This window comes from Entelurus aequoreus, linkage group LG21 (genome assembly GCF_033978785.1).
Source record: "Entelurus aequoreus isolate RoL-2023_Sb linkage group LG21, RoL_Eaeq_v1.1, whole genome shotgun sequence".
Lineage (NCBI taxonomy): Eukaryota > Metazoa > Chordata > Actinopteri > Syngnathiformes > Syngnathidae > Entelurus > Entelurus aequoreus.
The window spans coordinates 14,529,906-14,543,420 of NC_084751.1; the positions used below are offsets into that span (position 1 = coordinate 14,529,906).

General features: G+C 41.1%; 1 protein-coding gene across 5 annotated transcripts in view; it reads right to left on the reverse strand.

Annotated features, from left to right (window-relative positions):
- Positions 1-1,281: 1,281 nt before the first annotated feature.
- Positions 1,282-13,515, reverse strand: part of brinp1 (bone morphogenetic protein/retinoic acid inducible neural-specific 1) — a 338,696-nt gene continuing 326,462 nt past the window's right edge. For all 5 annotated transcript variants that reach the window (XM_062031022.1, XM_062031017.1, XM_062031021.1 and 2 more), the window contains one exon: positions 1,282-2,636. In XM_062031022.1, the coding sequence (XP_061887006.1) occupies positions 1,502-2,636 (1,135 nt within the window). In that variant the 3' untranslated portion in view covers positions 1,282-1,501. The remainder of the gene's footprint in view (positions 2,637-13,515) is intronic.

The window sequence follows — 13,515 nt, forward strand, 5'->3', positions numbered from 1 at the left end:
AATGTGGACCGGCATCATATTGAACCCTATGGGTATGGATGGGATGGCTTTTCAAGTTCATATGTGAGTCAAGGCAGGTGGCCAAATACTTTTGGCAATATGGTGTATCTACCTCTGCATGCGCTTTAGCGTATTGGTTGCGTTACATTTGCCATACTGTTGTTGTTCCCAATGAATTAATCAGGTTTGCTCCTTACAACATTGGTTCTGTTGCTTCGGTCTTGTACAATATTTCCTCTTTGCGGTATAAGTAAGGAAAAAAAACTGCGATAATTAGAGCATTTATGGTACTTACCGTATTTTTCGGACTATAAGTCGCAGTTTTTTTCATAGTTTGGACGGGCTCCAGTGCGACTTATATATGTTTTTTTCCTTTTAATTTATGCATTTTCGGCAGGTGCGACTTATACTCCGAAAAATACGGTACTCTAAGTCTATTTGGGGAGGGGTGGAATATATGGCTTTTTATAAATATGCCTGAACAATAAACATTTACTCCCAAAAAAAAAATAAAATAAAATAAAATTAAATTAAAAAACCTCCACAAACCAGCACTCACAACATGAACTTTTTTTTTTTTTGTCGTTTTCTTTTATGCAAAGCAGTACAAAATAGCGTTGATTGTTAAAACTGTCGAGACCACGACATTGTGCACCGCGAGGTACTACTGCCTTTGTGGAACAGCATAACCTTCAAAATAAAATCAAATAAATAAACAAAAAAAACACGCAAAGAAGCGCTCGTATTTTTGTATCTTTTTTTTTTTTTTTTTTTTCCCAGTTCAATTGATCTTCAAATGACACACATTTTAACGATACCAGCAAAAGATGAGTCAAAATAAAGTAATGCGCAGACATCCACCCACATTAAGTGTATATGTATATATATAAACAGCTGGCTTTTGCTGGACGTGACCATCCATTCGCCGCCGGCTTCTGCGTGCGCCTCACGTGTCAGAACAGTGACAGGCTGCCTCGTAACTCGCAAAAAGGGCATCGCCGACTCGCCGTCGGTTTGAAATGTAATAAAGACGCCGTAATAAATGTGTTGGCTACACTATAGGGCTGTTTTTAATCCTTTTATAAACGCATTTTAATATCAAACCATCGCCACCTATTCTGCATGTTAGCTCAACTAAAATCTGCCCTTGTGTTCCGATGATTTTTTTATCTTTTTTTTTTTGTCCCCCGTTAAAAATGTTTCAAAGAAGAATGGCAGTTTCAGATATCACCTTTGATCCCTCGGGAGAAAAATCAAGGCCTCTTTTTCACGAGTACATAGTTTTTTTTTTTTTTTTTTTTTTAATCTGACACAAAAGTTCTCGGAGGGATCGACGGACATGCTGGGACACGTATGTTACAGTCTTTGTATTAGTCTTTTGAAGCTTCCTGGAGCTCTTTTCCTCCTCTTTTGAAAGTTTGTTTACAAAGTTGCGTCACAAAAAGGCAGAAAAGGCCGAAAGCAAAAATCAAAAGAAAATGCCCATCAACGTTTGAGGTGATCAACACAGTTTAGCAGTCAGGTGGTCTGATTGTTTTAGTATCTCCGTGCTGTACATGTCCAAGGCGTGGTTGACCCGGATCATCTCGCTGTTTGTCAGCTTGAGCCGATGCTTCAGCATACAAGAAAAGAGGTCCAGTTGGGGTTTGCCGGGCGCTGACGGAGGGGCGAGGCGGTTAATCCGATCCCGTATGTCCAGCAGCAGGAGCATGACGGACGAGGACGAGTAGAACTGACTCCCCTGCGTGTACGACTGGTTCACCTGCTGCACGGCGCTGCGGAGCAGGTCGGCGTTGAAGCGCAGGCTGTAGCCGAACACTTGGATGTCGGAGATTTTGATGTAGATCTGCCGCTTGTTGGGATCGGCCAGATCCACCGGACCCGTGTCGTTGCGGAGCCCTGTCGGGATCTTGGCGCGGCTTCTCAGGTAGATGTGCACGGTCTCGAAGAAGGTCTTCCAGCGGTTGCCTAACAGGAGGGTCCAGTTGAAGCACTGCGAGTTCTGCAGGCGGACCTTCTCCCAGCGCGGGTAGCCGTGCTCCCCGAAGGGCATGCTCCAGCCCTCCGAGTGGCTCCCGCTGAAAGGGTTGACGTACACGAAGAACATGGGGTCGATGCTGCTGTTGCGCATCTGGCAGATCTTCATGGACAGACCGATGATCATGTGGAGGTAGTCCATGCGGTTCTTGTTGCTCTTCAGCGTCAGGGACATGCGCTTGCGCCACCTGGGGTCGAAGAAAGTCTCCAGGCGGATCTCGTTGCTGATGAACGTGGTGTGAATGTACAGGCGCGAGTCCATCTTCTGCAGCAAGTACTTCAGCTCCAGGTCCTGGAAGTCCAAGTCGGTTTCGAAGCTGATGAACTGCTCGCTGCGCTCCGAGTCCACGTTCTGGGGCTCGCAGCGTCCGCGGTACATCTTGTAGCCCTTGTTGCACGAGCCGCATTGGGAGATGTTGGCCAGGCTGCACATGGCGCAGCTGTTGTTGCCGCCGATGACGCACGGGATGGGCCGCTGGCACAGGGTGACGCCCGTGTGGCACACGCATGTCCTTTGGCTCTCCAGGAAGGTCCCCCAGAAGCCGTTCTCGTTGCAGTAAAGGAAGGACTGAACCCTGTTGAGCCACTGCATCACGGACCTGTGTCGGAAAAGACAAGAAAAACTGGGTAAACAACTCGAACCAACCAACGGCAGCAATGAATCAATGCAATCTATAGATGAAGGATGCCGTGTCAGCATTATCAGAGACGTTTGGTTATTTCCCTTAGGTGGAAGATAGCACTTGCTATTCTGAGCTCGTCCCTACGTTCCCCCCTAAGGCATCTCTCCCTGTCATCTTGACATTATTAGAACTTCATTCCCGAGTCGAGGAAATGGATTCAGATTTTCCTTTTGAGGAGAGCACAGTTGGTCAAGGTTAGCGCGACACGTTAATGAACCCCTGTGCTAACTATGATGGATGGCGTCGCATTCTTTAGCAGGCCAGAAAGACCCCGCCAGCTAGGGACCCGAATGAGCATGAACGCGTCGCCTCTTGAGGACGACCGGACCACATTGAGACAGGAGATATTCATACAGGGTGTGCTATATAACGTAGTGATAAAGAAAAAGAAACATTTGTTGATGTTCAGATCAGGCTTTTATTCTGCTGATTCCGGTCGTCCATGAGCGATTTCAACTGATACCAATACCGGTCACATGTATTAAATGTATATTTTTCTATTGATTTATGGTGCGTGCCATTGACAGTTTAACAATATCAACACAATATTTAAACCAGTTCCTTGTTTTCTTTATTTACATACCATTGTTTGAGCTGAAAGACAAATATTACACCATAGGGTTGGACGGTATACCGGTATTAGTATAGTACCGCGATACTAATGAATGATTTTTTGGTACTATACCGCCTCTGAAAAGTACTGATGATCAATGATCACTAAGGCATTGGACCAAAAACATTATACAGTTGAAAGATTAATTGACCTTAGGGCTGGGCGATATGGCCTTTTATTAATATCTTGATATTTTTAGGCCATGTCCCCATTTTGCCTTAGTCTTGAATTAACACTTGATGCATATAATCACACCAGTATGAGGATTCTATGTGTCTACATGAAAACATTCTTGTTCATACTGCATTAAAGGCCTACTGAAAGCCACTACTACCGACCACGCAGTCTGATAGTTTATATATCAATGATGAAATCTTAACATTGCAACACATGCCAATACGGCCGGGTTAACTTATAAAGTGCAATTTTAAATTTCCCGCCACACTTCCGGCTGAAAACGTTTCGATATGATAACGTTTGCGCGTGACGTCAATGGTTGAAACGGAAGTATTCTGACACATTGTATCTCAATACAAACAGCTTTGTTTTCATCGCAAAATTCCACCGTATTCTGGACATCTGTGTTGGTGAATCTTTTGCAATTTGTTTAATGAACAATGGAGACTGCAAAGAAGAAAGCTGTAGGTGGGATCGGTGTATTAGCGGCTGGCTGCAGCAACACAACCAGGAGGACTTTAAGGATAGCAGACACGCTATCCGAAGCTAGCCGCCGACCGCATCGATGATCGGGTGAAGTCCTTCGTCGCGCCGTCGATCGCTGGAACGCAGGTGAGCACGGGTGTTGATGAGCAGATGAGGGCTGGCGTAGATGGAGCGCTAATGTTTTTATCATAGCTCTGACGAGGTCCCGTAGCTAAGTTAGCTTCAATGGCGTCATTAGCAACAGCATTGCTAGGCTTCGACAGGCGGCACAGCATTAACCGTGTAGTTACAGGTCCAGTGTTTGGTTCGGTGTCTCCTGATAGTAGTATTGTTGATTTTCTGTCTATCCTTCCAGTCAGGGGCTTATTTATTTTGTTTCTATCTGCATTTAAGCACAATGCTATCACGGTAGCTCCGTAGCTAAAGTGCTTCACCGATGTATTGTCGTGGAGATAAAAGTCACTGTGAATGTCCATTTTGCGTTCTGGACTCTCATTTTCAAGAGGATATAGTATCTGAGGTGGTTTAAAATACAAATCCGTGATCCACAATAGAACAAGGAGAAAGTGTGGAATCCAATGAGCCCTTTTACCTAAGTTGCGGTCAGAGCGAAAAAAGATACGTCCTGCACTGCACTCTAGTCCTTCACTCTCACGATCCTCATCCACAAATCTTTCATCCTCGCTCAAATTAATGGGGTAATCGTCGCTTTCTCGGTCCGAATCTCTCTCGCTGCTGGTGTAAACAATGGGGAAATGCGAGAAGCCCTTCAACCTGTGACGTCACGCTACTTCCGGTACAGGCAAGGCTTTTTTTTTTAACAGCGACCAAAAGTTGCGAACTTTATCGTCGATGTTCTCTACTAAATCCTTTCAGCAAAAATATGACAATATCGCGAAATGATCAAGTATGACACATAGAATGGATCTGCTATCCCAGTTTGAATAAAAAAAAATCATTTCAGTAGGCCTTTAATATATGCTATGTTCATCAGTCAACTCGTTGGTGATGATTTTCAATCAATCAAGATAAAAAAAAAAATACATCAAAATCAAAATACAGTATGTTATTCATGTAGTTTGATCATTTTCCTCGACTGATGTACTAACATCATGTTGTTTATTTTGTATGTAGCATCATCTACAAATATATAAATAATTGCTATTGCTACATCCAGTGGACACAGTAGCAGTTTCTTTCATTCAAAAATTTCAGGTTGATTTTTAAACTTAGCAAGCTCATCCCGTACGTTTGACACCCCTGGGTTAGACGAATGAAAAACTACAAAAAACAAATCTGTATTTGCTTTACATTTATTTGAATGATTTCCTTCCTTGTGACTCATGTGTTGATCCAATTTTAAAACTTGTTTTGCTTGTTTGCTCCAGTTTGTTGATTTTTCTCCTTTGGACAGTCGTTGGCAGGCAATCAATGCCTTCATGTACCCACCTTCGCATCAACCATTTGAAACGTCGTTACCCCTGGAAAGCACCCACATTATCATATCCACATCATTATAATTGAGTTTTCTGGGCACTCAGACCAAAACTCTCTCGGTACATGCCCTGTCCGTATGTTTATCTGTAATTAGGTGGAGGGAGAAAAAAATAAATACATAAAGCTCCAGGGCAATCACAGTTGTAGCGCCAGGTATCTGGTGTTGACAGATAGAGTGGGAGCGTTGAACACATCGCCCTTGAGGCATTCGTGTCGTTGCTCTTATTTGACCAGAAATTGTTCAACGGACAGTGTGTACTCTTTTCCGTCATACGCTTGTTGATTTGTATGAACAAAAACTGAAAAAAAACAACTAATGAGTTGTCCCGTTTATTATGCACATAAGCATGATTGTCTGTTTCTGTTGTAATTGTGCATTTGCATGAAACTGAAGCAGCTCATTTGCATAATTGCGCCATGACAGGGCACAGCAACGCTCCAATTAGTGACCAGACATGTAACCGATATTTGCTATTCTGAGCAAGCTGCTACTGTAATCAACCAGGGTATGAAATGTCACCAATGACAACTAAAAACCGTCAATCTTAGTTACGTAAAGTTGTTTCTTTTTTTTTTAAGTTATTACATTCGCCAATCAAAGCCGTGTTTCTCAAATAGATTCACATGAAGGACCACTTCGATGTAAGGTGGTCATCACGGTAACCAGTGACTTGCAAACCCGAGGCTATTCGACTGGCTATTCACACAGGTGTGCCAGTCTGGTGTGCCGTGGGAGTTTATGTAATTTCACCTATTTGGGTTAAAAATATTTTATGCAAACCATTAATTATAATCTGCAAATAAAGTGCCGTTGTTGAGTGTCGGTGCTGTCTAGAGCTCGGCAGAGTAACCGTGTAATACTCTACCATATCAGTAGGTGGCAGCAGGTAGCTAATTGCTTTGGAAACGTTGTATCTAATGCTTAAACCAAAAATAAACAAAAGGCGAGTGCCCCTAAAAAAGGCATTGAAGCTTAGGGATGGCTATGCAAAAGGAAGCTAAAACTGAACTGGCTACAAAGCAAACAAAAACAGAATGCTGGACGACAGCAAAGACTTACAGCGTGTGGAGCAGACGGCGTCCACAAAGTACATCCGTACATGACATGACAATCGACAATTTCCACACAAAGAAGGATAGCGTCCGCACAACTTAAATAGTCTTGATTGCTAAAACAAAGCAGGTGCGGGGAATAGCACTCAAAGGAAGACATGAAACTGCTACAGGAAAATACCAACAAAACAGGAAAAGCCACCAAAATAGGAGCGCAAGACACTACAGACAGGAAAACACCTAAACACTCCAAATAAGTCACGGCGTGACGTGACAGGTCGTGACACTTACTTTGAGACAAGAACTATAGTGATGCATGCTTGGTTAAGGTTTGAATTCATATCCAACAATTGCAACAATGACTTTTTACTGTCAATATCAACTATCGAGTTTACATTTTTTATGTTTTCTGCTGGTGGTGTGCCTCCGCCTTTTTTTAATGAACTAAAATGTGCCTTTGCTCCAAAAAGGTTGAAAAACACTGGTATAGAGGAACTTGGACCACTGTAAACACATTGGCAAATCCTTGCATTTTAATTTTGCTAGCAAACATCGAATACTAGCGTCTGTGATTTGCATAACTGAGGCGTTCCACAAGGCTTCTCTTAAGTCCTCTACGGTTTTTGGTCGTTACACATTGTTTCCGTAATCTGATTTATGTAACTCAGGGGTGTCAAACTCATTTTAGATCGGGGGCCACATGGAGAAAAATGTACTCCCAAGTGGGCCGGACTAGTGAAATTACGGCACGATAACTTAAAAATAAAGACGACTTCAGATGGTTTTCTTTGTTTAAAAATAGAAAAAACACATTCTGAAATTTTACAAATCATAATGTTGTTGGTTTTTTTTGGTTTTTTACAATTACCTGTCGCGGTTAACAATATAGCTTCTGGTAGAATTTTTGACCACTCCTCTTGACAAAATTGGTGCAGTTCAGCTAAATGTGTTTGTTTTCTGGCATGGTATTGTTTCATCAGCATTGTCCACACGTTTAAGTCAGGACTTTGGGAAGGCCATTTTAAAAACCTTAATACTAGCCTGTTTTAGCCATTCCTTTACTCTTTGTAAAGCACCAGTTCCATTGGCAGCAAAACAATTTTTGTTTCATCTGACATTACATGGAAAAAAATAAGCCCTTCAGGAGAAAAGTTCTGTGGTGAGATGAAACAAAAATTTAGTTGTTTGACCACAATACCCAGCAATATGTTTTGGAAGAGAAAAGGTGAGGCCTTTAATCACAGGAACACCATGTCTACTGTCAAGCATGGTGGTGGTAGTATTATGCTCAGGGCCTGTTTTGCTGCCAATGGAACTGGTGCTTTACAGAGGGTAAATGGGACAATGAAAAAGGAGGATTACCTCCAAATTCTTCAGGACAACCTAAAATCATCAGCCCGGAGGTTGGGTCTTGGGCGCAGTTGGGTGTTCCAACAGGACAATGACCCCAAAAACAAGTCAAAAGTGGTAAAGGAATGGCTAAATCAGGTTAGAATTAAGGTTTTAGAATGGCCTTCCCAAAGTCCTGACTTAAACATGTGGACAATGCTGAAGAAACAAGTCCATGTCAGAAAACCAACACATTGAGCTGAACTGCACTAATTTTGTCAAGAGGAGTGGTCAAAAATTCAACCAGAAGCTTGTGGATGGCTACCAAAAGCGTCTTATTGCAGTGAAACTTGCCAAGAGACATGTAACCAAATATTAACATTGCTGTATGTATACTTTTGACCCAGCAGATTTGGTCACATTTTCAGTAGACCCATAAAAGAACCAAACTTCATGATTGCTTTTTGTGACCAACAAGTATGTGCTCCAATCACTCTATCACAAAAAAATAAAGAGTTGTAGAAATTATTGGAAACTCAAGACAGCCATGACATTATGTTCTGTACAAATGTATGTAATCTTTTGACCACGACAGAATGAAAAATACAGAATATGCAAAATAAAAATCTATTCTGTAAATGTGGCCCCCACAACAATTTAGTTGAATATCCCCGCAGTGACCCCACTTTAAGAAGCACTGGACGACAGAATATGGAATATAAGGATACATGATCTACGATTTGATAACATTAATACTTTCAGGTTTTCAATCATGTCATCTTTTTTGTGCCGCCGTGTGCTAATTTTGACCTCATTGGCGCGACATTTTCTTGCCTCTGCTGAAAAATACTATATCTTAATCTCTTGATACAAGTGACTCTGTGATAAGATCTGGTTTTTATTACTCCTGTGTAATTCTGCAGCGCGGGGCACTTATTTGCAGTCAGATCATGTTGAGCCTGTGTCTGGAATCCCGCTCCGACGGGTTCCTTATGTATGAAATGTGCGGAACTAATCAGAAAAGAAATGCGCCGCAATTTGGAGGGGCCTTATCAGTTCAATTTACATAAATTAAGAACTAACATACTTTCTTATAAAGTCCAATGCCTCGCAGGATATGACGCACATTAACTAATGCCTTTTATATGTATTGTGCAACTCTTTGATTGCGCTATCAAATGTTGTTGGAATTGTCGCAGGAAATCAAAAATCAATAAACTTTTAGTTGACATTGTTTATTTCCACTGAGAGTACTTTGCAGTTAGACGTCGGCTTCGAAGTTAAACTAATTTAGATTAAAGGCATCATAAACTTCAGAGCGGCAGAAATACGCAATTTAGTGTTATTATTTTTCCGAACAACAGACTTTTAATAAGAGCAGAGATTAACTGTCCAATTTATGTCCGTTTCATAAAAAGTAAATGGCATCAAATTGTATCACCTGCCAAAACGTAAAGCCACAGACACCACTTGGATGTAATCATCATATTAGTTTAGCCATAAGTCTTTAGCCGTGATAAGTAAACGAGATGGTGAGCTTTAGAAGCACATTCAAGCAGTGTGATAGCAATTACAGGCCAAGTATGTCATTATCTCTTAATGAATGTATTATAATCCCATGCAGGGGTCATTCAGATTCTGTATGTGTCATTAACAATTGAAGTTAATGTATAGCCCGGATACATTTTTCGGCATGGACGAGGCCGCTCTCAATAATTCACAACATTTTGACAAAGCGTTCGTCGTACTTGTCAAAGTGAGCTGCTACACTGACGGCAGGAAGAAAAAGCGAAAGTCAGGAAACGTGTATTTAAATAGCGACCGACTTTAATTGCATGCATTTAACCACCTGAATACCCAAGTATGCTTTACACCAGGGGTGTCCAAACTTTTTCCACTGAGGGCAGTACACGGAAAAATTAAAGCAAGCGGGGGCCATTTTGATATTTTTCATTTTCAAACCATAACAAAATATATAGATTTTTTTTTTTTTAACAATTAGGGATCCTGGGGCCCGTAAAGGGTCTCAGTCATTAAAATGTTCAAAACAAGTCAAATTATTATTGCCTATTATTATATATGCCTTTTCTGTCAAAGACAACTTTGTTTTTTTATCGTAAAACTGAAATATGCAGTATTTCCCCCACTGCCCAAAACATTCAGAAAGCAATGTTTGATGTGAAGTAATTGGAGCCCTGAAAAGATCAATAATGCATGACACCATTGATTTTATTTTCATTATTATTTTGGATTAATCACAGTGAAAAGATTAATAAAATCCCACTAAATATTTTTGGGATCCACTCATAAAGTGATACATTTTTATTATTATTTGTTTTACTTTCAACACTTAAGTTACGAGATCAACTTCAGATATATCTGTCGATTTTATGTTTGAACTATTATTTTGTTGGTTTTATGCTCTTTTGTCAAAGAAAACGTGGATGTTTTTATATGGCAACCACACAATACTGTATATGCAATATTTTTTCACATAAAACATTTTAATGTGAATTATTTGAAGTAATTTCGAGCCTTGAAGATGTCAATGATTCATAGCTGAGATAGGCTCCAGCGCCCCCCGCGACCCCGAAGGGAATAAGCGGTAGAAAATGGATGGATGGATGATTTTTTGTCTTTTTTTTTTTTTGAGCCATGACAAAAAAAGGACAATAAAGATAGACAAAATAAAAAAACAGCCTTCATGGCAGCTTTGTGTCAACATTGCAATGTTTTCTAGTTAGATTTCACCTCATTCCACTTTTTTAATGTTTTTTTGAGTTTTGCAATGACATTTCCAGAATGTGTGGCGGGCCGCTAAACAATTAGCTGCGGGCCACAAATGGCCCCCGGGCCGCACTTTGGACATCCCTGCTTTACGCCATGGGTGTCAAACTCTGGTGTAATTTCACTTGGCCCTTGAGGCGATATCAAAATAACACTAGAGCTGGCCCGCCGATTATATACAGCGGCGGTGCCGCGGTAACACCGCATTCACCGCTAATTCTCATACTTGCCAACCCTCCCGGGAGACTCCCAAATTTCAGTGCCCCTCCCGAAAATCTTCACGTCTGCTTTTCATCCAGTCCAACGAGTGCTGGCCCAGTCACGTAATATGTGCGGCTTCTGCCCGCACACACAAGTGAATGCAAACGCATACTTGATCAACAGCGATGCAGGTTACGCTGAGGGTAGCCGTATAAACAACTTTAACACTGTTAGAAATACACGCCACATTGTGAACCCACACCAAACAAGAATGACAAACCCATTTCGGGAGAACATCCGCACCGTAACACAACATAAACACAACAGAACATATTGTTGTACTTTGTGGCGTTTAATGCCTCACAATCAAACACTTTTATGTTAAAATACTGAACAGATGTTTATTGGGATAAGGTGAACATCTGTCCAGTATTTTAACATAAAAGTGTTTGATTGCGAGGCATTAAAAACCACAAAATGCAACGGGTCCATCAGACCCACAAACGCTGGCTGAGTAACAACAATATGAACATTACACAAGGGTTAACCTCATTGTTTGTTTACACTGTGTGGTCTTGGATCTTGTCCGTGAGGAAATCTGCCAATCCAACAATTGCTGTTGTGGTATATAAAAAAAGAGCATGTATTAAAAAAACATGTTAAATCTAACAGAATTCGAGTTCATTACCATTTATAATTACTGCAATGGGTATTAAGCTACGTGAATCATTGCCAAGAACAACATTGCTCGACAGTCCTCTATTCAGCGGAACTACACTTTTTGGACCATTTGATGTTTCTGTTTACCCCCTGAGGATGTCTACTGGTGAGGTAATGGCTGATCACTAGTCGGATGGGGGCGGCATATTGAGAGAACTTGGAAGATGCGAAGAAAGCCTGGATGCTGTTGAATCCACAGGAGACGCCATTGAACATGATTCTCACAGCAGCTCTCCAAGTGAGAGCATGTACACAGTGACAGCTGGATGACAAAATCCACTCCCATTGTGGTTCTCGCGTAGGAATGGCGCCGACACAAACGCGCAGGGAACGCGGGATGCTTTTCACATCATCATCGTTGTCGTCCTCCACGGACGCTACAGCCTCTGTGGTTTTGGCTGACATGCCGGAGATGTGCTACAAGGACCTCCCCGAGGTGGTGGGCACACACCTTGGAAACACTTTACGGAATGCTGCAATTCCCTCATCCACCATCAGCTGTTATATGCTGCCAAGAGAAGTGGTAATGGCCTATTTTTAGATTTTTAAAACTACCACTAGGGGGCAAGTATATGCTGTACAACAGGGGTCACCAACCTTTTTGAAACCAAGAGCTACTTCTTGGGTACTGATTAATGCGAAGGGCTACCAGTTTGATACACACTTAAATAAATTGCCAGAAATAGCCAATTTGCTCAATTTACCTTTAACTCTATGTTATTATTAATAATTAATGATATTTATCTTTGTGGAAACACTGATCATCTTAATGATTTCTCACAATAAATATATATAGAAACAGATAAATATCAATATGCAACACTTTATTTTTATATTTTCTCTAAGTGCACATTTTTCAAATTGAACATTTTCAAATGATCACTTCTAAGACAGTCTTATGAAATCACAATATCCCATTTTAACTAGCTAGCCCAGGGGTGGGCAATTAATTTTTACCGGGGGCCGCATGAGCTACCCGAGCACAGCTGGAGGGCCACATCGACAATATTTCAATTACATTTTGCTCAATATTATTTTTGATATATACCGTAAGATAAATAATAATAATAATAATAATAATAATAATTAATAATAATAGAAATACTTCAACATAGTGTGTGTAACAGCATTCCATGACTAATATTAATAAATTAACATTAATAATAAATGACAGTAAAATAAGCACACGTATGACTGAAGAGTCATAGTGTAAGTTTGTGTGGTGTTTGAGTTGTCCGACTTTTTGTGTGGCCATAAACGCACCAGTGGTTTAGTGCTATGCGTGTTGGTGACAGATGACAAGTTGGTATTGGCCTGGTTTGTACGGCAGAAAATGACTAGTTTTTCGAGATAGAATTGTTTTACTCATGTTTTTGGTGTGGTTATGTCCGAATATAAACAGTTTTGTTCAATAAAGTGATCGATATAATTCCTGTCCTCGAAGCATCTCGATAGACGTTACAATAATTGAACGGTGTTCAATTGAACGGTGTTGACGAACACCATTAGGGCCGCTTGTTGTCACTGTCACTCAGAGTTGCATTGCAAAATTCCATAGAATAAATATGTTTATTTTGTTTAGAATTCACATGGGATTTGATTTGGTGCGCGGCATATACTTGCTGCGCGCAGCGGACGCTTGAGCAGTGCGCAATTGCGCAGGCACGCACCTTAGAGGGGACGTTGCTTTGCAGTTCATGTCTTGTTGGAAACACGGCATTCCTCATCAACTTTTCTCTTTTTAGCGTCTCGGGTGTAAACCGTGCATCACTTGTCGCTGCATGTGCACCTTCACGGGCCGCAGAATGCCCAGGTCTGAGCTAGCCACTAACATTTTTTAACAAATCATGAATTACTTTGCACCATGTTTGTACAAATAATAACTCATGTAAAATACAAAAGTCAACTCTCAAATTTTTAAATAAATCATGT